The sequence below is a fragment of the Trematomus bernacchii genome, unplaced genomic scaffold, assembly GCF_902827165.1.
Source record: "Trematomus bernacchii unplaced genomic scaffold, fTreBer1.1, whole genome shotgun sequence".
Lineage (NCBI taxonomy): Eukaryota > Metazoa > Chordata > Actinopteri > Perciformes > Nototheniidae > Trematomus > Trematomus bernacchii.
The window spans coordinates 2,692,508-2,718,783 of NW_022988098.1; the positions used below are offsets into that span (position 1 = coordinate 2,692,508).

Below are 26,276 nucleotides of genomic sequence, written 5' to 3' on the forward strand. Positions count from 1 at the left end.
CAGTAACACTATGTATGATAAGAAAAAGGCAACAAAGAAAGTGTTTTTTGTTTTTCCTTGTTCATGTCCATAATGTTTCCCGTTGTGTAGCGTCCAGCCTTTCCCAATCTGGCCTGCACTTCTGTCTGCTGAAGCCACTTCTTGAAGCAAACTGAAAAGAAATGTACAGATATAAGTACACTGTAAAAAGAAAACTTGACATTTACGTTAACATTTGGGCTGCTGTGGTTGCCAGAACTTGACCGTTAAAGTATGGTAAAAGACATTACAAATTATAGTTGGTTGGCATAGACGTTACAGTCAACAATTACTTATGGTGAATTACAATGGCAAAAACCAATACAGCTAGTGTACACGGTGAAGCTGTATTATCTGGGAAATAGAAGAATCGGATCAGGATTCGATATTGGCAGACAATCAATATCAAATGAATCGGATCATTATTAGCATCAGCATTTGATCACCTGTGTCGACTTGCAGCCTAAATACAAAGATAACTCCACTCCTCTCCTACCACTCTTACCTCTAATAAGCCTTGGTAGAACTAGTGTCCGAGTCATGGGGTCCAGAACTGACTGAAGACATGTGGAACAGAGTCCCAGACAGGCATGGTTCCATGTACAGGGAACTGGAACTTTGAACAGGTGTTTTCATCTTTTCTGCCTGAAGATTCACAAGTTCTTGATCAGGTGTTTGATGTGGGCTGGCATGATCCTTTCTGCAGCGATGAATAAAGAAAACAAAGAAAACATTATTAATAATAGTAATGATGGTAACAACAATAATATTAGTATAACTATTTATATAGCACTTACACAATTGCAAAGTGATTCTCACAACAAAAATAAAAAACAAAACAATACCAACAATAAAAAAACAAATTATTATAGGAATGTTAAGAGACAAAGAAATGATAAACATTCTGAGAGGCTGACTACAAATGGCTCTTGATGACATCAATGAGCAGTCCCAATAGATGCTGTTGTATAACAAGAAATAGAATAGGTCCAGATGTCTTCTATTTTGTGTTGGATGATTTGTTTTATTGATTGCTGATGGATGTTAAGATGTGTTTTACAATTATAACAAAAAGATTATTGTAATTGGAATCAAAAAGATTGCAAATCATAGTTTTAATAAAATCAATAGCAATATAGGGTTTATTCAACAGCAGGAAAGCATTAAGTTGCTAAATTAACGTACACTGTTACGGCCCGTCCACACGGCGGCGTGCGTTGAAGCTTCAACGCTTCTTCCCATTCACTTTGAATGGGGTGACGTCACGCTTTGCCGAACTGCATTGTGGTTCCGTCGCTTCGCTTTGCTCGCGTTGCTCGCTTCAAAAGTTGAGAAAAGTTCACATTTTGAAGCTTCGACGGAAGCGTCAGCCAATCAAATCATATGCCAGTACAAGCTCTAGCCAATCAAACCGCGTGCTTGTGTGTCCGGAGCGGGAGATTCATGTGATTGGTTGTTGGTCGAGTTTCAGACACGCCCACCGGCAAGCTTCAACGCACGCCGCCGTGTGGACGCTGCGTTAGTGCCAGTCAAAACCATGTTTTATACCGCTTTGTTTCAACCACTGCCGTCTCGCCGTTCCCCTGTGTCCCGCCCTCTCTGTCTGTCTGTGTCTGTCTCAGTTTCGCCAGTAAGACTGCTGGTAGACCAGCATAAATACCAGCTTCACCAGCATAGACCAGCTTAACTACCAGCTAAAACCAGCATAGCCCAGCATCCATCTTAAGCTGGTCTATGCTGTTTTTTTCAGCAGGGTTTTTAACGTGCAAACTAGTCAGTCAGTTTGGATTAACATCCAGAGCATTTAAAGTATTAACTTTTTTGTTATCTGTTGTGATTTAGACCAAGAACTGACAATACACGGATAAATTATTAGTGTTGTATTTTTATTCTACAAATGTAATTGTGTCCTATGTTATTAGTGTCAGCTTGATACGGAAGCATTATTTGGTGTCATTATGTGGTTATGTGTTTAGGATCGTAGAGTTGAAAAGGGGCTTTACTGTGTAGCAAGGATTTAAACACGTTGACCCTTAGTGAGGTCAGGTTTCTATCACATGAACACTGGACTCAAACTTAAACTGAAGCTTGTCATCGTGACAAACAAAACGTCTTTGAATAGTCTACCAGTGACAGTGCACTGACCTACTCTAATACTGCTTGTGTTTATATTTTGAATGACAGGTATACAAGGCTCTGCATATCTACCTGCTCATCGTATGGGGTTGACATGTAGTGTACATGTGGTGTACTTACTCTACATGTGGACAGGCTGAATGTGATTTGTGGGATCTCAGCCTATCACTGGATCAGATGCAGGTTAAGGGCACACAGTCCCCCAGCCATATGCCATGATATGTTTGGCTGCTTCACAGGGATTTTGACTTTGACACCATGTTCAGGGAGCATGTGGAAACTTGGGCATGCCTTCGTACACGGGTAGAGGCACACAAGCAGGGGTCGTCAGGCTGTCACCACTGGGGCACAGACTCCGACAGATTTATTGGCTTACAGTAATCCATCTAGATCTGAGCTGTCAAAGCAGGCAGCAGCAGAGCGGCAGGCTGGGGGATGAGAAAGAGAAACAGAGGATGTGAAAATGAGTGAAGGAAATAGCCAAAGTAAATGGGAACTCAAAAAATGTATAAATGCAAAGAGGAATAGAGTACTTGATGTCATTTTCGTTGACCTGACACCTTAAAGGCGCCCTATTATGCTTGTTCCTTTTCCTGTTGTGTGTTATATAGGTTTTCTGTGCATGTAAATGGTCTGCAAAGGCTAACATCCCAAAGTTCACGTCAGAGGGAGTTTCTCTCCAACACACCCGCTTAAATTAACAAAAAGTCTTCCAAATATAGATTATTTCACAAGTTTAAAGACTACTTCTACAGCACCATGTCAGGCCGAGAGGTTCAGAAATGAGAGCAGAGGATGAAAAAGTGTGCCAAATTTTTTCTTTTTGCTACTTGCTAACTTTAATCTGATAGTTATTTATTTTTTATGTCAGATAATGCTGCATCGATAAGTTAACTAAACGATTTTTAATGCAAACATTTCAGAAAATGTTGTTTCCAAACTCTCAAATATGGAGATTACCTGCATTCCTTTTAAATATCATATTTTACTGAATGTCTTTGGATTGTGGACTGATAACACAAGACATTTAAAGCCATCAGAACTTTGAGAAACTGGGATGGAGATCTTTAATGATAAATGTATCATCATAAATAACTGTTAGTTGTTGGAGAGAGAGTTGTAGTAGAACATTTTGGTTTGCTATTACGAGAACGTGTGGGTTAATCTGCGAAAAGGCTTTTGTCCGCGGAGTCATATTGACTGAAACCTGGTGGCGGACAGACTTCAGCTCCCACCAGAGAAAGCTAACAGCAGGCCAGGGGGACCCCGGCTTAGAGAGTGCACCATACACCCACCAACACTCTGTGTGTCTGAAAACTGATGTGGGTTTATTTACAAAAACAAATGTGGATAAAAACATGGGAAGTTCTGCTCTGATTCCACAGTTTTCCACTTAAATATTTGTATTTGCTTTATAAATAAATACAGACGCCAAATATTTATTTCAACGAGATACTGCCATCTCCATAATTCACCACAGTTTTCATGATGTTTGAATCGTGATATACATTCAAAGCTAAAGCTGTTGCGTTAGTATCAACATGTGTATGTCTCTCAGCTAAATAAATGGCATTTTAAAGTCATTAACTAAACCAGGGGTCTGCAACCTTTTTGACCAAAAGAGCCATTTTACCCCCTTTTCCAACTCAATTCAAAACCTTTATTTATCCAGGTGAAATCCCATTGAGATCAATGATCTCTTTTTCAAGGGAGACCTGCAGCAGTAGGTTCCACATGAAGACATAAAAACATAAACAACAGAACAACAAAAGGACATCATACAGCAACAATTACAGGGATTACAATTTACATATCTATCCACATGTACAGGTACCAACAGCATCTGATTGTGTAGCATCCAACCGAGCTTTAAAAACATGTAGTGGTACCAGATTGGTCATTTTCCATTCTTTTTGCAGACTGTTCCAAGTTAGTGGAGCTGCACATCTAAAAGCTTTCTTCCCTAAGACAGTCCTAGCACTTGGCACATTTAATAAAACCACAGCATGCGATCTCAGGCAATAACTACTTTCAATTCGCAGAGAGATCAGGGAGCAGATATAAGATGGTAGTTTATCCAACATGGCTTTGTAAATGAACGTGTACCAGTGACTGAGCCTCCGTACAGTAAGTGATGGCAAAACCGCCTTGGTTACAGTCAGTGTACAGTGATGTGTAAGTGCTTTACAGTTTGTCACAAATCTCAGTGCACTGTGATACGCAGCATCTAACTTGCTCAGGTAATTGGCAGGTGCATTCATATATAACAAATCACCATAGTCCAGCACAGGTCAAAAGGTCACAGAGCCTTTTCCTGGCCTCAAGCGAGAAACAGGACTTATTTCTGTAAAAGAAACCTAGCCCAACCCTCAGCTTTTTAAGCAGGTTATTGACATGAAATGTAAAAGTGAGACAGTCATCAAGCCAGATACCCAGGTATTATAGATATATACTATTTGTTTTGTCTGGAGCCGCAAAACATATTTGATAGCTTATAAAGTTGTATTTATTGTTATATCACAGACACAAACTACAGTTTTTTTGCATTTATTATGTATTACATTATAAAACTGTTAACCTCTAATAAGAACAAAGAACTCTTATAAGGAGAATTAAAAAAACAATACACAGGCCTACTTTCAAATGAATCAACACAGCACTTGGGGAGTCCTCTGCACATTTGAAGGAAACGAAATACAATTAAAATGTACCCACTTTGAAATAAATAAAACCTATAGCTGCACCCTAAAAATAGTTAACTGATTGAATTATGATGAAGATCGTCAGCTGTCTTCCTCTTCCGTGTTTCTCCTCGATACGTAAAGGCTGCAGCACCTTTGACAACTTCTCTCCACATATCAAACATCCCGGTAAGCATCGTTTGCTGTGAAAGCAGATAACTCTAACCACGCAGAATTAAATCCTGTGTTCCTCCGATACTTTTATTTTCTTTGATTTATCCATAGTTCGCTCATCCTAATTTGTTCCTTAATGACCCCATGATGTGATTATGTATATCTTAAAACCTTTAACAACTATATTTAGATGTTCACAAATATCTACATTTATGTATAAAATACATGTGTAGCAGTTAGACAAACATAATCAATAGATTATCTCATTAATACCTATTTTATATATTAAAAAAAAGTTTACTAAACCACCGTTTGTTGACAAAATGATTTGGGTTGAAAGTTATACTGTTGTGTCTCAAACGGATAGACTAGGTTATTAATTTATTTGCCTAATAGTTGCTTAAAATGCTACAATAACATTTGCAATTCGTTTTTAATCTGCCATGTACGATCTCAATAATAATAAGTGTCGTCAATTCGCTTTTAATCTGCCATGTACGGTAATGTCTCTCAGCCACCGTAGTGTCGTGTAGTGGGCGTGTCGTGTAGTGTCGTGTACTGGCCGCGGCCGCAGCTAGACCATATTGCTAATTTCAGCTGCAGAAACCATTCAACTATTAACTTATTCAGCTATTTCAGGACAATGAGGCTATCAATGTTGTTTTTTAAACCTTTTCTTTTAAATATTAAGCTTCTTCACTATTTTTCCTACTCTGCAATGCATTTGAGCTGTAACAATTTTGATTCAATCAGCCTTTTCAACACATGATGGGAAACTTTCAACTTTTTCTAAATATGTTATACTTTTTTAAATGTTCAGCTTTTTAAAGTCTTTTTTTAACATGGAAGTCATTGCAATGCATTTGAGCTGTAACAATTTGATTCAAATCATTTCACTTTTCTGCATTTCTCTGCTAAGTTCAGCAACACACTGACTTGGTCTCTGTAGTTAAAAGCAGCTACCATTCAGCTAATAACATATTCAGCTTTTTCTGCATTTTCAGCTAAATTCAGCCACAAATGTTCACAGTTTACAGCATTCGCACGCATTTTCTGCAGGAAATGCATTTTCTAGTTGTATATAGTTGAACAAACGTTACATTTTCTCTGCTAATAATAACAAGACAAAAAGATCCAACTATAATTTTATATGTTATTATGGATTGAACATGAACCAAAGTGCTTGTATTGGCAGATGATCCTGTGCCACTGTGAAATAATGAGTTATAATGGAAACAATTACAAATTGTTTTATTGATCCAGTATTGCTATGATGGCACTCTCTGCACGGTGGAGGAGTTGGGAGTCATTCTTCAGAAGCAGCTCCTTTAAGCAGCTCATTTATTATGAGGGTCAGACCAACGTTCTTCTGCGGGGGGGCGACGAGTCATGTGAATACAACTATAGACTAGGATTGTTCCAAGATTTTAAATCTGTTGCATGTCTTACCTTCTGGATCTTGTCATAGGCCTGATCATGCTGCCTACCAGATCTGGCCAGTCTGGTCTTGAGCCCGTTGACCATTTTCTCCATATGCTCACGCTGCCGACAGAAAGCCCTATAAAATTCTCCTTCAACGTCACTTTGCTCCACCTAGAAAACAACACAAGCAGACTCCCAATGAGACTGGGACCGAATTTAACCCCTGCACTCTTTAGGAGCCCCTATTCTGCTGATGTTCAGGTGTATATCAGTATGTAGTGTCTCTACTTTAAAGAGTCCTCTCCTGCTGATGTTCAGGTGTATATCAGTATGTAGTGTCTCTACTTTAAAGAGTCCTCTCCTGCTGATGTTCAGGTGTATATCAGTATGTAATGTCTCTACTTTAAAGAGTCCTCTCCTGCTGATGTTCAGGTGTATATCAGTATGTAGTGTCTCTACTTTAAAGAGTCCTCTCCTGCTGATGTTCAGGTGTATATCAGTATGTAGTGTCTCTACTTTAAAGAGTCCTCTCCTGCTGATGTTCAGGTGTATATCAGTATGTAGTGTCTCTACTTTAAAGAGTCCTCTCCTGCTGATGTTCAGGTGTATATCAGTATGTAATGTCTCTACTTTAAAGAGTCCTCTCCTGCTGATGTTCAGGTGTATATCAGTATGTAATGTCTCTACTTTAAAGAGTCCTCTCCTGCTGATGTTCAGGTGTATATCAGTATGTAGTGTCTCTACTTTAAAGAGTCCTCTCCTGCTGATGTTCAGGTGTATATCAGTATGTAGTGTCTCTACTTTAAAGAGTCCTCTCCTGCTGATGTTCAGGTGTATATCAGTATGTAATGTCTCTACTTTAAAGAGTCCTCTCCTGCTGATGTTCAGGTGTATATCAGTATGTAATGTCTCTACTTTAAAGAGTCCTCTCCTGCTGATGTTCAGGTGTATATCAGTATGTAATGTCTCTACTTTAAAGAGTTCTCTCTGAACCTTCACCCCGTCAGCAACATATCGGGCGTAGATCTTCATGATGCTCTCCTTAAGTTTTTTGGGCTCCTGGATTAAGCCCACACAGTTCTGGAGGTCTGCCTTTAGCCGCTGGAGATGTGTCTCCCGGTCTTTCAGCTGGACGCACAAAACATTTAGGATATTTCATTTTTTAACCACATCTTTCTTTTGGGAATGTGTAACTGTAAAGAGTTATTGGGGTCTTTAATAATTTCTACACTGGAAACAAAGCGGTGCATAAATTAGTTTTAAAGTTAAAGGAAAACTTCGAGCCAAAATGATCGGTTTGATTTCAACTTCTCCTGGCATTTAGTTATATAAATGAACAAAATGTTTCATCAGTTAGACAAATAAAGTGAGTATCTTCTTTAATGAAGACCATTTTGTGTTACTGTCCATCCCCTTCTGCTTAGCAGCGAATCAAATGAAACTATCATCATCAGGGATGCAAACTTGTCACCTTTCGGCAAAATTCGCCGTTTTGAATCCAAAATAGGTCGTTTGTGTGATTGAATATTTTGGGACCCGGAGTAATCTGCGGCCGCGAGCTGTTATGTGCCATCATGACACGCATGGTGTTCTTTTTTTTTATATTATAATGAAGCGCGAGCTGTGTGCTCGAGTCTTCCTGCCTGTCGGCTCTGCTCATGGATGTATAATAAGGCTCTGCTGCTCCGGGATGAGGGTCTAGCTTCAGCAGCTACATTACCTACGGTGCGTTCGTTAATATTAACTGTGCGGTCCGGAGTCACTGTGGCACAGACTGGACCGCTGGTGAACAGCTGTTAGAACGGGCCGTTCAGGTGTTCAGAGCAGAGCTCCCTGTCGGAGCGGCAGAGCGTGATGTGCACTGAAAAGTTTTTCTGTCACAATATTATTTAATGAATCGTTGAGCTCGCTAACTAGCATACATTGTCACTATCTGCTAACGTTAGCTTTAGCCTTCGTTTTCAAATAGTTTTTTTCATAGGCTATAAACGGAGGTGGTATAAGTATATATCTTGTACTTGAGTAAAAGTAGAAGCACTCAGATCTTGTACTAGAGTAAAAGTAGAAGTACTCAGATCTTGTACTTGAGTAAAAGTAGAAGTACTCAGGTCTTGTACTTGAGTAAAAGTAGAAGTACCAGAGTGTAGGAATACTCTGTTACAGTAAAAGTCCTGCATTCAAAATGTTCCCCAAGTAAAAGTAGAAAAGTATTCTCATCAAAATATAGTTAAAGTAGCGACAGTAAAAGTAGTCTTTGTGCAGATTGGTCCATTTCAGAATAATATATATGATATGTTTTATAATGATTGATCATGAAAGTGTTCTCAAAGCTGGTAAAGGTGCAGCTAGTTTGAATGACTTTGTATACTTGTGAATAGCTTGTGAATTTACTCCAGGTGGAACTAAAGTCTGATTTAACACTTGATTAGATTTCACATCATTCATCCACATCTGTAAAGTAACTAAAGGTATTAAATACATGTAGTGGAGGAAAAGTACACCATTTACCTCTGAACTGTAGAGGAGTAGAAGAACAAAGTAGCAAAACCGGAGGAGCCAGGCATGGAGGGAGGTGGCAGAGACAGTGGTAGTTTTTCTCCTGTTTGGAGAGTTTATATCCAGTTTACTTCGGGCTTTTTTGCTTCGTATGTCGGGGGCGGGAGATTCATGTGATTGGTTGTTGGTGCCTTGCTCGCAAAAATCCCCAAGCTTCAGATACGCCCACCTCCAAGATTTTTTTAACGCTGCTGTGTGGACGGGCCGTAAGACCCTCTTCTTTCGGCAGGCCTTCCAATAAACTTTGAGCATGGTACACCTGGAGTATTGCCATTTTTATCGCTATCTCCGACTTTTATTTTATTTATTTATTTTTATTTTATTTTATATTTAATTTTTATTTAATTTTGTTTTAATTTTGTTTACATTTTTAATTTGTATTATTATTATTATTCGTTTAATGTCTCAAATTGTATCAGTGTCCTTTGCTGTGAAGCGCTTCGAGATTTGTCTTGGCAGATGACAAGCGCTATATAAATTAAATTAATTATTAATTTATTTATTATTAAGTATCTCAAAATTGTACCCAAGTATAGTACTTGAGTTTATGAACTTACTTTACACCACTGGCTATAAAGATAGAAAGACTAAGCCTTGCACAGAGGCATGAAAATACATTTTCAAAATGCTCAACAGTGCTGCCAAAATTATAAACTGACTGCTACACAATTAAAATAAATGCTTTTATACATTTCTATTAGATGTGACTATTTGGCGTTTCTGTTATTAACTGCTTTAGTTGTTCTGACTGCTAAAATCCTCTGTTATTCCTAATTTTAACCTCTATAGTGTTTGAAAGTGTTTCTCACCTTCTGCGCCATCTTGTGCATCTCCTTGTTTCCATTCCTCACTTTGAGCCTCAGCTCGGAGACGCTGAGCTTCAGCTGAGTGTTGCTGTGACCGACCTTAACCAGCTCCTTCTGAAGCTGAAACACAAGAAACATCTCATCACTGAAACCATGCAGGCAGAGAGAAGCAGATTCTCTGAGACTCAGTGTCTTTGTTACCCACTACCAGAGATGGCAAAAGTACACACATCCTTTACTCAAGTAGAAGTACAGATACTCGTGTTTAAAATACTCTGGTAAAAGTAGAAGTACTGACTAAACTTCTTAAAGTAAAAGTAAAGAAGTATGGGCTTTGAAATGTACTTCAGTAAAAAGTACCCATAACTACCATCTGTTTTAAAGAGTACCTGACCTCCCTTTATATTAATAGAACAATAATGTCATTGTTAGCTAATGAATGTTTCCATGCTGAACAACGGCAACATGACAACATTTTCATTGGTCCCTCTTCTTTAGAGAAGACCAGGAAATGATGGATACACGGATCGTGTTCAAATCAATAGGCACGCAATGACTCTAAATAATAATGATCACGCCACCAAACACACATTCAAACTAAAGGAACCAGCCTGTTTGGAAAATGTAAGAAGTAGAAAGTACAGGTATTTGTGTTCAAAATGTGAGAAGTAGAAAGTACAGGTATTTGTGTTCAAAATGTAAGAAGTAGAAAGTACAGGTATTTGGGTTAAAAATGTGAGAAGTAGAAAGTACAGGTATTTGTGTTCAAAATGTAAGAAGTAGAAAGTACAGGTATTTGGGTTAAAAATGTGAGAAGTAGAAAGTACAGGTATTTGTGTTCAAAATGTAAGAAGTAGAAAGTACAGGTATTTGTGTTCAAAATGTAAGAAGTAGAAAGTACAGGTATTTGTGTTCAAAATGTAAGAAGTAGAAAGTACAGGTATTTGGGTTAAAAATGTCAGAAGTAGAAAGTACAGGTATTTGTGTTCAAAATGTAAGAAGTAGAAAGTACAGGTATTTGGGTTAAAAATGTCAGAAGTAGAAAGTTCAGGTATTTGTGTTCAAAATGTAAGAAGTAGAAAGTACAGGTATTTGTGTTCAACATAAAAGTAAAAAGTTGAGTAAAGTACTGATACCAGAAAAATGTACTTAAGTACAGTAACAAAGTATTTGTACTCCACTACTTCCCACCTCTGTTTACTACAAGTTACTTTAAAGGTCACATAGCTCATGCTATTTTTAGGCAATAGTCTCAGATGTATAAAAATATATAAAAAACATGTCTATGAAGTGTTTTGCTCAAAATACCAAACCGATCACCCATTCTAGCCATGCCTCATATCCCTCTATTTCACTTCCTGTTTCAAAAGTGCTGATTTGGGTATAAAGCTTTAACAAATAAAAATAAATTGATACAAAATAAAAAAGGAGGGGTCTGAGCTCATGCGGGACCCGGCAGCTACTGTCTAAACTAAATGCTGCCGTGATGAAACGCCATATCATGGATTATCAAGGATTATTTCTGAAACAGTATGGAGCTCAAAGGCTTTCTCTCTTGCCGGTTATACCACAAGGTGAGTTCCTTTTTATTTCCTGCTTCTTCACACACATGCTCTCCAGTACAGGTTAGCTCTGAGTGTTAGCGATGCTAATGTAAACACCGACCATATTACGTCCAAAACAGTCGGGCATTGTTTCTGATAGCAACGTTTCTCATAGGGCCGTGGGTGTAAAGCTAGCCTACATTTCCGATATGACGTTATATCGGACGCAAATCTGGATCAGCTCCGTTGTAGCCCCGTTTTTAGAGATTTGGGTATGGAGGAAAAGAGAGGGTTTTATTTTCTGACGCTGCGTGAGTTCCCCGACACACCGGGGACACATATTTATGTCTAAAAGACATCAAAAAGTGCATTTAGCATGATAGGAGACCTTTAACTTTAAGCTCCTGGTCACTAACGTTTGGACAATGACTGTTTTAGTTTTTAGAAAACGTTCTCCTGTCCTGTTGGGGGGAAGGAGTTTTAGGGGAGGACTCACTCACTTAAAATGAAAAATTGCTTATATTCTCATTATCTACATACAGACATTGTCAATACAGGGTTTGTATCGTTTAAGGCAAATTAGATTTAGGACTTGTTTTTAAATCAATATTCTGCGCACACTCGCTATCCGGGTTTTTAGCATTTATCAAATACATTTTTTTTTAAAAGGAATTACTCAGTATTTTGAGCTGCTACTTTAGATTAAAAATATTAATTTCATTTAACATGTATTCAAGACAAATTATGACCAATTAAGGTAATATTCTCCCCACTGACCAAAAACCTTACATTTTGCATTAATTGGAAGCCTTTAGTCTAATTCCTTTACTTTTTTCAGGGTCTTATGTTTATACTTTCTTTGTGATTCATACAGTAAATCTTTTTGTTTGTCTATTTATGTATTTCTGCCAGTCTCTCTAACGGTACGTCCACACGGCAGCATGTGTTGAAGCTTGCCGGTGGGCGTATCTGGCTCGCGACCAACAATCAATCACATTAATCTCCCGCCCCGGACATTGTAAAAAATTGTATTTATTTGTATATCAAAACCAATGCTGGATTTGAATGTTAAGTCTAAAGCCACCTTGTTCTGGCTGGTCTCGTATCCAGAGACGGTCCTCTCCAGATCCTTGTTGTTGCTCTCCAGCGAGCGGATCTCATCCAGAAGCCTCTGCCGATCCTGCTTCGGGTCTTTGATCTCATCGATCTGTCTCTGCAGACACAGTCACACAATCACATGTTATTTGCGTCAAATGTTTGACTTTCATTGTCAACTATGTTGCACCTCATTTTTTCAAATTTAAAATATCTAAAATAGTGCTTCTGATATCCTTTATAGTATAATGTATAATAACACAGGTTGGAGTTTTACATGACATCTCTTAAAACTATCAAATGACCTGTATGGTAGTTTTATAATACAAAATATCCCTAAACTTAATGACAGTGCTGAACATATCACATGAAAAAACAAAACTTTAATACAATTATTTTTTAAACTTTAAAAAATCTTTGGATATATGGTAGAATGGACTCAAGAGCCTTTCAAATTTGATTTTACTTGAAGTGCAGGACTTAATCAAATGATTGTAATGACATCAAGTTTGTCCGTAACATAGTTGACAAACTGAGTAGTGAAAACATCCTTTCCCTTAAAATAAAATAAAATAAAAAAATGTTTAAGCTTTGCAACCAGTGGATATGTTACACTGAGGAATATACTAACTTGAACCACTGATTGTTCTATTGAGAAAGAACACTTTCTTTGTACTGTTTTGTTGATGTGAAATGCACCCTAAATTATAGAATCACTCACACAGTAATAACAGTAAACGGGCGTTACCTTGTGAACAGAGATAAGATCGCTCTTAGCCTCGTGTTTGGCCTCCTTTCCGGTCAACATGTTGTCAGTCATTTTTGTAGCGTTTACCGTTTAGTTCCGAGAAAATACAGAAAATGCAGTAACGCTTTTTCAAATGATACAAAATTCGCGCCTGACAACCAGTGTTGCCAACTCCACGAGAAGGGTCTAGCTGCGGCCGCGGCCAGTACACGACACTACACGACATGCCCGGAGAATGAATCAAAGTCATTATAAAACCCTGACCAAGCAGCAACATGTTTGATATTCATGTTCTCAGGATGAAGTGTAATAAGTGGTGATCCCTCTCTGTGACTTTACGTCAGTTTAAAGGGGCCCTATTATGCTTTTTGGGGATTTGGGTTTTATAAACTGCTTTTCTATGGGCATAGATATGTCTCATAATTATTTGTGTGAACAGAAAAATAATTTGTGTGTAAATATGTGATTTGTAAATGTAAAACACCATCCACAAATGCATTTAAAAGATTTGCAAACTCACAAATAAATTTGCAAATGTAAAACAGATCTGCAAATAGACTAAATATTTTCACAAATAAAAAAAAGATCTGTGAATATCTCTTTAACATTGACAACTTTCAATCAGGCATTTGTGAATTATGCACCCCCATCATGAAATGCCCCCCTTGTCACGGGAACGCGCATTTCTAAATGACACGTTTACACCTTAAAACGATGTTTAAAACGAAAAGTAAACGTTCAGGGTTTTTATTAATGGTAATTTTCAGACTGTGAGTTGTTTAGTGGTAGCTCATATAGTCTTGATTCTTGTGGTTAAACTTTTCGCTCCGTATTTGATGGTAGTGGTGTCGAAATTCATTCGTCACTTCCTTTTCAGTTTTTTTTTTTTTAATCTTTTTTTTTTCTTATTATTGTTACGTCCTGTCTGTATACACGTGCTTTAAAATGTATTGTTTCATTTTACATATTTGTCATATAATAATCAAAATATATGTTTACAAATGTTACATAGTCTTTGTCAGCATATTTTTGCCACGTTATGCACCCCTTGCTATCTTACATAATAAAAGTGTCACATTCATGAAACTTGCTCCATTCATTGGTACTAGTCCTACAACCATACCCTGAAAAATGCTTGAGGGTGGGATTAATACAAACATCTTTTTGGGTGGGGTGCATTCTATGACAGGCCTGGTTATCACAATATGCCCCCCCTTGCTATCTTACAAAATAAAAGTGTCACATTCATGAAACTTGCTCCATTCATTGGTACTAGTCCTACAACAAGCTAGTTTTCGATTTTTTTATATAATCATTCTGACCTCAGAAAACTACAAAGCTTTCATTTCATGATGAGGGCGTAATGCGGAGGGATTTTTGCCGACGCTCATATTTTCAGTGTTTCCGTTTCCTCTGTAGTATTTATTGGGTTGTTATATTCAGATATGAATAATAGAAACTAGAACTAAATGTTCCGTGTGTGTCCTCACTGCTTGTTCACACACACAATAAGAATCCTTACCGGAGCTTCTGCTGTTTACACCGCTGCGTCCGTGCCGTGCGCTGTGACTCTCATGCGCTCTCTACATTTAATTCATATTTCAAATGTTCATTTTTAAAGTTTTATTTTATATTTGATGTGAAGCACAACGTACCATGCTGTTATAATAACGCTCTTTATCAGCCTTTGAAACTGAAACCATTTTGGAAAAAAAAAAAGAATAAAAAAAAAAAACCCTAACCCATACATATATATATTTATAATCATAATGTATCATAAACGTGCGACAATTAGTCGACTAATCGCCTTAATTGACGACTAGAAAAATCTTTAGTCGAGGGCAGCCCTACTGAGGAGTACCTGTCTCATAAACACAGGTAGTTAGTAAGAAAACATTTGAATGGAACTTTATCTGTGAGGCTGTTGCCATTAGCCGCGTTCACACCAAGTACTTTGCCGTACTTAGTGCCGGCACTCAGTGCCCCGGCACTAATTACCCCAGGGCACTTAGTACAGATCGCGTTCACACCGGAATAAGTTCCCTGAGGGAAGATTATGCAAATGAGCTGCTGACGTCACTTCGTCTTCTTCTGCTTTGGGTTTACTGGCAGGCCGCAAACCACTTCACGGTGTATACTGCCACCCGGAGTCCCCGGCCGGAAGTCCCCGGAGTTGGGGACTGGCTTCAGTAGAAGCTGCTGGGACTCCCAGCAGCTTCTACTGAAGCCTTCTGAGTAAATCGCCAGAACGCCGACACCTCCTCATCTCCACCGCTCCCATGTTTTATTTTGTGTTGCCATAAGTTAGTCTCTCTGCGTTTGTGCGCTGGGCGAATGCTAATGCTAATAATGCTAATGCGAGGATAATAAAATGGCGGCTCTACAAAACATTTCAGAGTTTTACGGGGCGTGGTTTGCAATTCGCCCAGCCAATCAGAACTGGGGCACTTTTTTCCCCCAGGAAAGTACCATCTCTCAGCAGGCACTAAACATGGGGGTAAAAGTTCCCGGCTTGAAGTACTCTTTTTGGTGTGAACGCGACATAAGGGGTACTAACAGAACTAAACGCGAAAAGTACGGGGAAAAGTACTCCGGTGTGAACGCGGCTATTGAATATTAGATTTTAGTTGAAATATATTTTTTAAGTCACAGTGTTCGTCACAGGTCACATTGTTATTTCATCTGTTTGTTTATGACAGTGAAGAAGGCTTGCATGTGATGTAATGAAACCTCCGGGATGATGAGCTGTGACAAACACCCACACTAACTAAATCCTCTGAGTTAAACCACTGTGTTCATATTGAAAGCGTATCAAGACTTTCTGTCCTCTTTGAACACGTGTCACTGTGCAGTTAGATGTGGGCAAGCCGATCAATAATCAATTAAAACCTGTGATTCGGCCCATCACAGCTACACTTCACATGATGCTCATGGGAACATTTTTGGACCTTGTGGGAAGTTTGTGAATGAAAATAGTTTGCATGAGGTGATCTCATTGTTTCTAATCTCAGCCTACCTTGAGTAAAGGATGCAGAGGACAAAGATGGCGAGCCCCACGATGCTCTGGGCATCCCACCACGGCAGGTAGGGGGACGTAAGGACGGGCTCCTCTGTGTCCGGGCCCAGGATCAGCACCGCCGTCTGGTTCTCCATCTCCAGAGGGGCCAGGGTGGGCACTGCTATCTGCTGGAAGAGGCTCAGCAGGCTGGGGTTACACTCTCGATCTGAGGGGGGGGGGGGGGGGATTAAAGAAGCACGGGGGGTTTAAGTAGAAAGGGGGACAGTTATTGCTTGTTATTTTCAGACGTGTTGTTGCCTCTCATATGCCTTAAAAACACGTTCTTTGGAAAAACAGACATGAGACATGAGATCCTTGAAAGTAGCGTGAACATTTGACTTAGACCATATTAAATCAATAGTAATGCTTTGTGTGTGAATACTTTTGCACATTCTATGGAGGAATTAAACATGTTGCTCTGCTGCAGGCACAACATAAATCATGCTTTTTGAACAAAACCACAAAAGCATATCAAACGAAAGGTATAAGTCAAAGTCTTATGACGTAGAAAGAGGCTATTTCTTTCAAAAGAACACCAGAGACAGAAACACCGTCCGGTTCCTTGGTTGTAGCGAATGGATTCCTATTGTTTCTGCTCATTCCTAACTGAATCAATGTTTACAGCAGTAATTCACGCATGCAGCAGACATCCTCACCAGGTTCATTAGTCATGGCGGACCAGGTGAGATACATGGTGTACAGGGTGATGATGGAGGACTGCAGGAGACCTGAACGGGTCTGCGACTCCTGAGGATACACACAGATCAAATAGGCAGACAATGAAACATAAATAACATGAAATACTCCATGATAACTGGGCCAACTTCATTCACTCTTATGTTGTTAGTTTAGTTATTTATTTTCTTTTTAAAGCAGCTGGAATTCCATTTGAAAATGAGGTTCAGATTGGATGCAGTAATTAAGGACATCTTTAGAAGTTGAATAGCAAGTCAGCTTAATTTGAACTACACCTTTATTTAGTTGTTGTGGTGGTGATATGCAGTGATTAACAGAAACATGTAAGTTGCCCCTGAAAGAACAACAATAACATAGAAACAAGTATTTAAATCAGACTAGAATACAATTGAATGTTTATGATATATGGTGGAGTTCAGAGTGCTCACCATGCTTGTGTGCAATTTCTCCTCTCAGGATGCTTTATACTCCTCATAGTAACTTGAGCTAATTCCTATCTTTTAACGTATACCGAAAATAACATATTACAACATTACACTTGTGTAATGCATTTTGAGATTTGTCATGTTCCGAATCATCTAACTAGGTTTTAGGTCACATATCTCTCCTTGTGTCAGATCATTGGCTGTGGCTCAGTGGTTAGTGTGCTGGACTTCGAATCAGGGGATAGCAAGTTCGAGTCCCACTGCAGTCAGCATGTCGTTGTGTCCCTGAGACACTTCACCCCAAATTGCTCCTGTGGGGATTGTCCACAGTACTGAGTATGTAAGTCGCTTTGGATAAAAGCGTCTAACAAGTGACATGTAATGTAAAAATCATTCTCTCCCAAATATAGTCACATTTAAGGATTCATGGAAAGGACTCATCTTTAGAGTAAGAAACGTACTGCTTGCCCTGTGCAGGATACAATGAATTAGCCTTAACTGAAACTATTAACTTGTTTCACATCAGTTACATTGATATATACAGGGGTGTCTTCTGTTCCTTTTTTATAAAACCAACAATCTGTCTGTGGTTTTGCTGATACTGAGGAGTAACTTGTTCTTAGAGCAACACTGCAAAGACTTTTGACCCTTTCTATATGAAGTCACTATTGTGTCCGGAAGATTATGGCGGTTTTGTCTGCAAATATGTAGTTCAAAACCCAAAGGGCTTTTTAATCTGTTCAACAAATGTCACCCGAACCCGACAGTGAACATTGAGCCCAGCTGGAGTTTCAGTTTCACACGTTAAAATGCAGACATCAAAACACACACAGCTGAGAGGTTAACAGTCACAACAGTGTTATCTTTTGTTGGGATATTTGTAAGTTGATGGAAATGGTGAGAATACACAGATGGTGTACACAAAGGAACGCACTTGGTGAAAAGTATCAGACCATAGTCATTTTCAAAATATAATGCCTGTATTTAATATACAGTCTGCTATATCTGCAGCTTCCCCTATCGTGGTTTTGTCTTAATTTGATGAGAGGAGGGGAGCTGAACTTTTATTTTGATTTACATAGTATGATGACTGTATCACTATTATTAGCCTGTACTGGACTGTGTTTACTATATGTACACAACATGATACACTACTTTACAGGTGTTCATGGAATTGTTTCCCCTCTAATTTTTTAAAACAATGTCACAGTTTTCTCATGTGAACGACACGGTCTTGTTACTGTACCTCAGTGGTTCTCAAAAAAAAGTCGGGCCCCCCAAACACAAATAGTCACGTAATGGGCCAAGTTAACATTTCTTAAAATACATCAATATGAACGTGAGCATTCCTTTGCTAGAACAGTGATAACTAGAGAATGCAATTCCTGAAGAAATTGCTAGTGGGAATGCTTTATGCTGAAAAGCTGACGCTAAACTGCTATGCTGAAATGTAATGTGTAAGAAGAAAGTGAAGAATTCAGATTGAAATGATACATGAACACTGGGGGCTTGAATGTGTGATGAGTGAAGAAAAGAAAGTAAAAAGGCTTGGAAAAGCAGCAGAATATTTGAACTACAAACTTTTGAACTAACTTGATGATGAATGATCTGTCGCCATGGCAACGGCATTTGATGACACCCCATAATACACTTAGATGCGTTGATGGCTGCATCGTTACCAAACCTGTGAAGTTTTGGGCCGTTTGGAACATTTTCACTGAAGTTATGAGAAAACCGTGTTTCATGGCGAGCATTGTGTTGCCATGGCAACAGCATTTGAAGAAACCGCATAATTGACGTAGAGCTGTTGAGGGCTGGACCGGTGATATACAAGTGAAGATTGGGGGACGATTGGACCATGTCCATTGGACTTACAGCGACATCGTGTTTCATGGCGAGTGGTCTGTCGCCATGGCAACGGCATTTGATGACACCCCATAATACGCTTAGATGCGTTGATGGCTGCATCGTTACCAAACCTGTGAAGTTTTGGGCCATTTGAAACATTGTGTGTGTGAGAGAGAGAGAGTGTGAGAGTGTGTGAGAGTGAGAGTGAGTGTGAGAGTGTGGGTGTTCCTTGCTTGGTAGCACATTCTGCCGAGTACAGCTTGCTTGCAGAAGCGAGTCATGAATACTGCCTGAGCATTGCGGCAGAAGCAGAGTGAACAGGATACAGTGTGCAGGTGTGCGTCGGAATAGCAAGAGGCCCCGCCTTACATCTTCCGCCACAGATTTGGGGAAATTGGTCCGTGCGCAAAGCATTGTGGGGATTTTAAGACCGCCGAGTCTACATTGTTTGCATTGTTCTGAATGAGAGATAAAGCTCTTACATGTGAACGTTTTGTGGAAGAACCATAACAGATATCTGTGAAATTTCAAAACGTGAAGCATGTCAAGGAAGTTGAGTATCTGAAGTGTAATTTTTGTGTACTTTCGGGTTAATAATGTGGCCTTTTTGGCAGTTTAACTAAAGGTATGCGGCTGCTGCTGTGAGGAAATATCAGCCTGAAATTACAATGGGTTTTAATGGAGACATGTTGAACGTTTTTGTCACTTCATGCCCTCAAGAGGCATTTTGTTTAATTATTTTGCTTAATTATTTGTCATTTTTCAAGCTACGAGATGTTTTCCTACGTTTGTCATGAAAAATGATGTCTCAGGAATGTAGGGTTTGGGAATTATGGCAGTTTAAAAAAATATATATGAAGGCAAATTTCAAGATTTCCTACCCTCTAGCTGTAACATCACGCACTCTAGTTAATGTTAAAATCTGAAGAAAGCCTCTTTACCAAGGTCTGAACAATGTTTAATATCTCTAAAAGTAAAAATCAGATTTAAAAGTTGTGTTACACGAATAATGTCAGAAAGATGTGTAACATTTTAAAGTTGGAATGAGGTTTCTGAGTGAAAGTATGAATGAACAGTTCAGCAGTTGAAGTCGCATGAAGATTGTTCAAGTCTGAAGATTTTCTCCATTGACTTCAATGGTTAAAAATGTGATGAATTATGGGATGTATCTCTGGAATTATGAAAGTTATGAATGATAAAAGTAATAGCTATCGATTCCCGACCGAGCTGAACGTTTTGATGTTTGAACGGAGTTTCTGCGATGTTGAATGCAGGAGAAGAAGAGGTGCAAAGTTCCGGCGGAATAATAATAATTTTGTCCGTAGAAGAACATATAGTTGGAATGCTGTATCAGCATTCCCACTAAATAAAACAATGCTCCCCCAGGAAGATTTTTTTTTTAAATATTGAAGTCAAAAGCATCAATCTGGTGCACTTTGAGAGCAACATGAAGAGATCTATGGATACATCTCTCAACACCCATTTGAAACAGAACTGTAAGCAGATTTACTATTTCTTTATGGATATTTTACAAATCACTCACTTTTAAACTTTATTATTTTTTTACTGTCATATAGTATTTCAAACCTGTTTTTCATTTATTCTCTTATTTTTGTATAACTATAATGATCATATAAACGTGTGCCTCGGAAATAATTGTTTACATTAATCGTGACCAAAACGTTTGAGACCCGGCCACTAACTCGCTAGCACCAGAAGCTAACAACGATCTCCGGTACCGGTGCCCTCTCTCTCTCTCTCGCTCGTGCACGCACACAAAATGGCTCGTGCCACACACACACAGAGCCGAGCTGAAACACAGAGACCCAGACGTACTTGTACTGTATCATATTATTTTCGAATCAATACTTTTTCAAATTATGATTTTTTATTTTTCAAAACCATTTTTCCTCCTGGTCTCTCGCGCCCCCCCTGTCATGCCTCTGCGCCCCCCACTTTGAGAAACACTGCTGTACCTGAACTTTAGGCAGCACAGAGAGGAAGGAGGCCACCAGGCAGAACAACATGTTGAAGCTGATGAAGAACTTGTTGATGGAGCATCCATCAGGCTTTGTGTAGAAGATGAAGAACAGCACCACAGCAGTAAAGGACCTGATGTAGTTGATGAGAGTGACCACCAGCAACGCTAAAAACACAAGGTAGAAAAGGTTCATATTTGATAGCAGACCACTGCTAAGGATTAAGGAATCTTTGCAGTCATATCAACCAGCAAAAAGAAGTCCGGTCAATTTAACGTCAGCTAAAAAATACAAATTAGCTTTCCTCCAACAGAAAACACCATGGAATACCTTTTGAACATTTATTTTAATTGTGGATAGCACAAATGAATAGAAAATAAAAGAGAATAAGATCAAGAAAAACAGTGTAAGAGAAGAAAAGAGGTTGAAGAGAGACAGGAAGTAAACACTAAAGGGAACAGCAGAAGAAGAGAGACGATGGCTGCAGTCGAATTGTCCAAAAATCAGCTCCTATCGTCTATTCCTATCGTCTATCCCTTGACCTCTGTGTGAAACGTCACAGGGTTAAGGGATAGTGGATAGGAGAATTTAAAAGGACTTAGGAGAAGAGACTGCGGTGCTTTGAGAATCCGACTGCACTTTCACTATCCGACGTGTTTATGATGCGCCAGCGGACGTCATCAATGTGCGTCTGCTGCTGTGGGGAAACTACAGTTTTCTATACAGCGGACTACAACATGGATGTATAATAAGAACGATGGACTACTGTAAACTCATCTAGAGACTCTGCACCGTGCTCTGATGCTGTTGTTTTATGCTTTATGAACGTGGACAACAGAGAAACATATTCTTCATGACCAGTTGGAATTGAAATAAAAAAGGAAAGTGAAACTTATGCTTGTCACCCTCTCCCTCCGGTCCACTCGTATTAATCCACATGAATCCCAATACGTATGATTGTATGAAATGATCTTCAAATCAATACAAATGTATTTATTATAGGGCTGTCAAGTTAACGCGTTAATAACGCGTTAACCCACATTTTTTTTAACGCCACTAATTATTTTAACGTGCGATTAACGCATGTGTATTTGTCCTCGGCCCGCCCCGTAGTTTCAGAGCCCAAAGGCTTGACGTTGTTGTTGTTGTTAGTTGGATGGTGGGAGATTCTAGCGAGAGATATGGATACAAAAAAAGGTGTTTTAAACAGCAAGCCAAGCACACAGCTGATGCTGATGCCGACAGCCCCGCTCCTGCCGCTCGCTTGCGCTTCTAAGTTTGCCGGGGAGACGCCTGGACAACAACAGCGATAGCTAAATGGGTGGCTACAGCTTAACATTGTGGAGGACGAGGGGCTGCGTTAGATCATTCGGATCGCATCCAACGTGTCGACTGCACATCACAGCGCATTATTGTGACCCACAGTGGGAACTTCAGTCTCATGCTTTGACTGTTATGAAGACAGAGGAGCGGCATTTCGCCGACAACTGTAAACAGGCTTGTCTGTTTGAGCAACTGGCTCAGTGCAAAGAAGTACACAGGGTTGGGAGAGAGTGTAAGAGAGAGAGAGAGGTTCCAGGTGGTTGTGTTGAGAATATTCAGGAGAATATTTGTCATTGTTCCAATGATAATAAACAAACATTTGCATAATGCATATTTGTCCACTCATATGTTGAAGAGTATTAAAAACTTGAAAAATACAGATACAAAATGTGCGATTAATCGCGATTAACTATGGACATCATGCGATTAATCGCGATTAAATATTTTAATCGACTGACAGCCCTAATCTATTGTAAACGTTTGTCCTTAACATCTATCACTGTGTATATCACCATTAAAGATGTTTTTAAAAGTTTCAGAAACCCCACACAGCTCAGTAAAGACTGTGAAATGTTGACTTATTTGATCATTTTAGTAAAAAAGTAACGTTCATATTTCTCCTTTTGATTAATATAGTGATGAACGTTCAAAACAAAGCACTTTTGCAAGTTACGGTATAAGTTGTAAAATGCTTAATAAGTACCGTAACTTTCATGATACGCATTTCTCGTCGTAATTGGTTGTTTCTGGGAACGGCCGAATGTTGTGTCACGGTAAATGTTGCGACAGACTTGGACAGTCACAGAAGAAAATGCAGTAGAACAGACTATTTCTTTCTTAGCGAAAGTAATATAATATTTTTTAAATCAATGAAATCCTGCTTAAATCAATATATTGTGTCAAATATTGATTTAAACAGTAAGTTGTCATGTAATAAGCGGGTTCACACATTATCCCATAGTCTGCATGTTATTACTTACAAATGTATCTTATTGTTGAATTCCAAAGTATTAACAAAACACACGCTCAAACATACTTGCAAGTAGTATGCAGTGTATCATTTTGTACACACTGTTGAGTCACTGACCTGCGTACCAGCACCTGGAACTGCCGGTCTCCATCTTCTCCACCCATGACTCGTTCCATGAGTGGGCGAAGTCCACCAGCAGCACCAGCTGGATCAGGATGAAGCAAAAAGCCCCCCCAGAGCCCACCACAAACCACGCTGCAACCATAGACACACAGCTCATTCAGTAACTCCCTTGGTATTACAACAACTCTGTATATTGGAAGTCATACTAAATGTAGAATAGGAAGTTCTTACTGTAGGTGAAAGGCCCATCTGGAATATAAAAGGCGCCAACTGTAACTGCCACCAGGGCAGCAAACTTAAAGAACCAGAATCTGAGAAAAACAACAGCTGATCATAGAGTAGGATGTACATACACATACATTTAGAGTTTGAAAGCATTTCTAAACAGTGATCCTTAAGGTCAAAGCTAATTTCCCCAGAGTTTCTTCTGATTCAAACACTAACACACTGCAAGGTTTAATGTGGGACAAACAATCAGATCTGCTCAGATGTCATAACTGTTCACATGACTGTTTATTAGACAAGCGTATCCCATACAGGGACAAGAACAGGCGACATCCACAAGAAAGACCTTTCAGCCTTATGACCAGCTGCAACGTCTGTGTGTGTGTGTGTGTGTGTGTGTGTGTGTGTGTGTGTGTGTGTGTGTGTGTGTGTGTGTGTGTGTGTGTGTGGTTGTGTGTGTGTGTGTGTGTGTGTGAATATGGAAACTCCTGGAGACACGCCTCTGTCTCTCTTTATCTCTCTGTCTATCTATTTCTATCTTGTTGTGATACAAATATTCAATTGTCCTTTTGAGACGCCTAGAATAAGGCAATCCTTTGAAGAATCTATGTAAAAATAGCGATAAACACAATTCATAAAAAAAATAAAAATAATTAAGGACGTTTTAAATAAGCAACTCACAGTTTCAAGGTATTGAAATGAAGTTCTTAATAAGGTGGGACATGGGAAAACAAACAAAAATTAAGTGCAGATAATTAAATAAGAACTTGGCAGTGTTGTTTGTTTGTGTTTGCAAAAAAAGCTCAAGGAAATACCTGGAAGCTTTTTGGGTTAGGGTTATCTTTTTCATATATGCCCACATTATCCTTTTTGTTACAGGAATTGTCTGTGTTGCAATTTTGTTACATGGTTTATCTTGTAACATCTCCAGTGAGAATATGGAGGTTGAGTTGTTTTTTTTAAAGCGTGCTCAGGTACATGAAGGGGAGTCAGAAACAGTGTTTGTGATAGATTGCATGAGCTGCTGCTGTTACTGCGGGGCTTACCCGTTGTGGATGGCAGCACGGGGGTCTCTGCTGTTCTTGATGTTAATCATCAGGATGGAAAACCCCAGGAACCACATGCTCATGCCGAAGCAGATGCGGTACACTGCCTTGTAGCCCACGAACATCTCACAGTTGACATCGGCCTGCATGCCAGGGATAGAGGAGCCGGCCCCGTCTTCACAGAAGCCAGGGATCTACAGCACACACAGGAAGGGTTCAAAAGAGCAGGAGCTGAAGTCCATTTCATGTTCGGAAACACCGGGCCAGTTACCGAGTAACCCTAACCCTAAGTATACGATTTAAAAGAACGTCTGTGCCTTGTGATCTTGTTCAGTGACACTTTTAGTAGCCAACTCATCGGTTTTTGTTACGTTTAAACCGTAGGACTTTTAAGAGTTATTATTGATAGTTTTGGCGCGATTTAGACACGGTCTGCACAATGTTGTTGGTGAAAATAACTGCCAGAGAACAAATCAGATGCTTCGCTGTCCATTCTTACACATCTGCCACATCATCTATCTACAACAGAGAGTCAGCTCTTAAGTAATAACAAGTAGGCAGCTCCAGCTGAATTAAACCTTTGTATCCAGCGTCATGAGATGATTAAACATCTGTGTAATGTCAGTGAACTTCATCACACAAAGACAATCATCGCACGTTATGATTGTAATTGAAACCTCTGGAACAAGGACTCGGAACAGAATGAGAACACAGGAGAGCTGGAACTGTTCTGTTCGACACAGCAATAGAGCATTACCGTGAATAAACGTGTTATATATCTATACATTGACTGTATCTCCACAGTTAACTCATACCCTTTTCAGCTGCTGATCGACCCCCGGGGACAGCATGATGCAGGCCACGATGGTCCCCAGCAGCAGGATGAAGGCGTAGATGATCCGGGTCACCGTGGAGTTCCTGGTGCTGGGACAGCAGCTGCACAGCAGACAGGTGGCGCTGCTGCACAGGCACGGCAGCTGGGGACACACACAATCACTTCATCATCTGCATGTTAAAGCAGGAGCACCAAACACAGGAGACACATTTAGGTGAAAACAAATCTGCAGAAACATATAAATGCAGATGCTTTCACTCCCTTTTTACTCCAAGCGCTTTCATTACTCACACCTCAGTCAATCAATCAATCAATGTTTATTTATATAGCCCAATATCACAAATGTTACATTTGCCTCAGTGGACTTCACAGTTTGTACAGAATATCAGTATGACAATACGACACCCTCTGTCCTTAGACCCTCACATCGTACAAGGAAACACTTCCAGAGAAACCCCACAGCTTAAAGGGGAACATGGGAGAAACCTCAGGGAGAGCAACAGAGGAGGGATCCCTCTCCCAGGACGGACACACGTGCAATAGATGCCGTGTGTAAATCGAAGAGATA

At 39.4% G+C, this 26,276-nt stretch overlaps 1 protein-coding gene across 6 annotated transcripts; it reads right to left on the reverse strand.

Annotated features, from left to right (window-relative positions):
- Window positions 1-25,844, reverse strand: LOC117475483 (serine incorporator 1-like). Of its 6 annotated transcripts, none has more exons than XR_004555173.1 (12): window positions 25,689-25,825; window positions 24,874-25,067; window positions 23,834-23,913; window positions 23,597-23,734; window positions 21,184-21,353; window positions 16,895-16,985; window positions 16,197-16,404; window positions 12,422-12,550; window positions 9,797-9,913; window positions 6,459-6,602; window positions 524-718; window positions 1-151 (listed from the first exon to the last, which is right to left on the reverse strand). XR_004555173.1 is itself a non-coding variant. In XM_034121708.1 (9 exons), the coding sequence occupies exons 1-9, from the start codon at window positions 25,722-25,724 to the stop codon at window positions 9,868-9,870; spliced, it is 1,092 nt and encodes a 363-aa protein (XP_033977599.1). In that variant the 5' UTR covers window positions 25,725-25,825; the 3' UTR covers window positions 9,766-9,867. The 6 variants fall into 6 exon arrangements, 1 of the variants encoding a protein (XP_033977599.1); XR_004555175.1 differs by lacking the exon at window positions 1-151 and adding an exon at window positions 2,275-2,582 and having other exon boundaries at window positions 689-718; XR_004555174.1 differs by lacking the exons at window positions 1-151; window positions 524-718 and adding an exon at window positions 2,108-2,582.
- Between the last annotated feature and the right edge of the window lie 432 nt (window positions 25,845-26,276).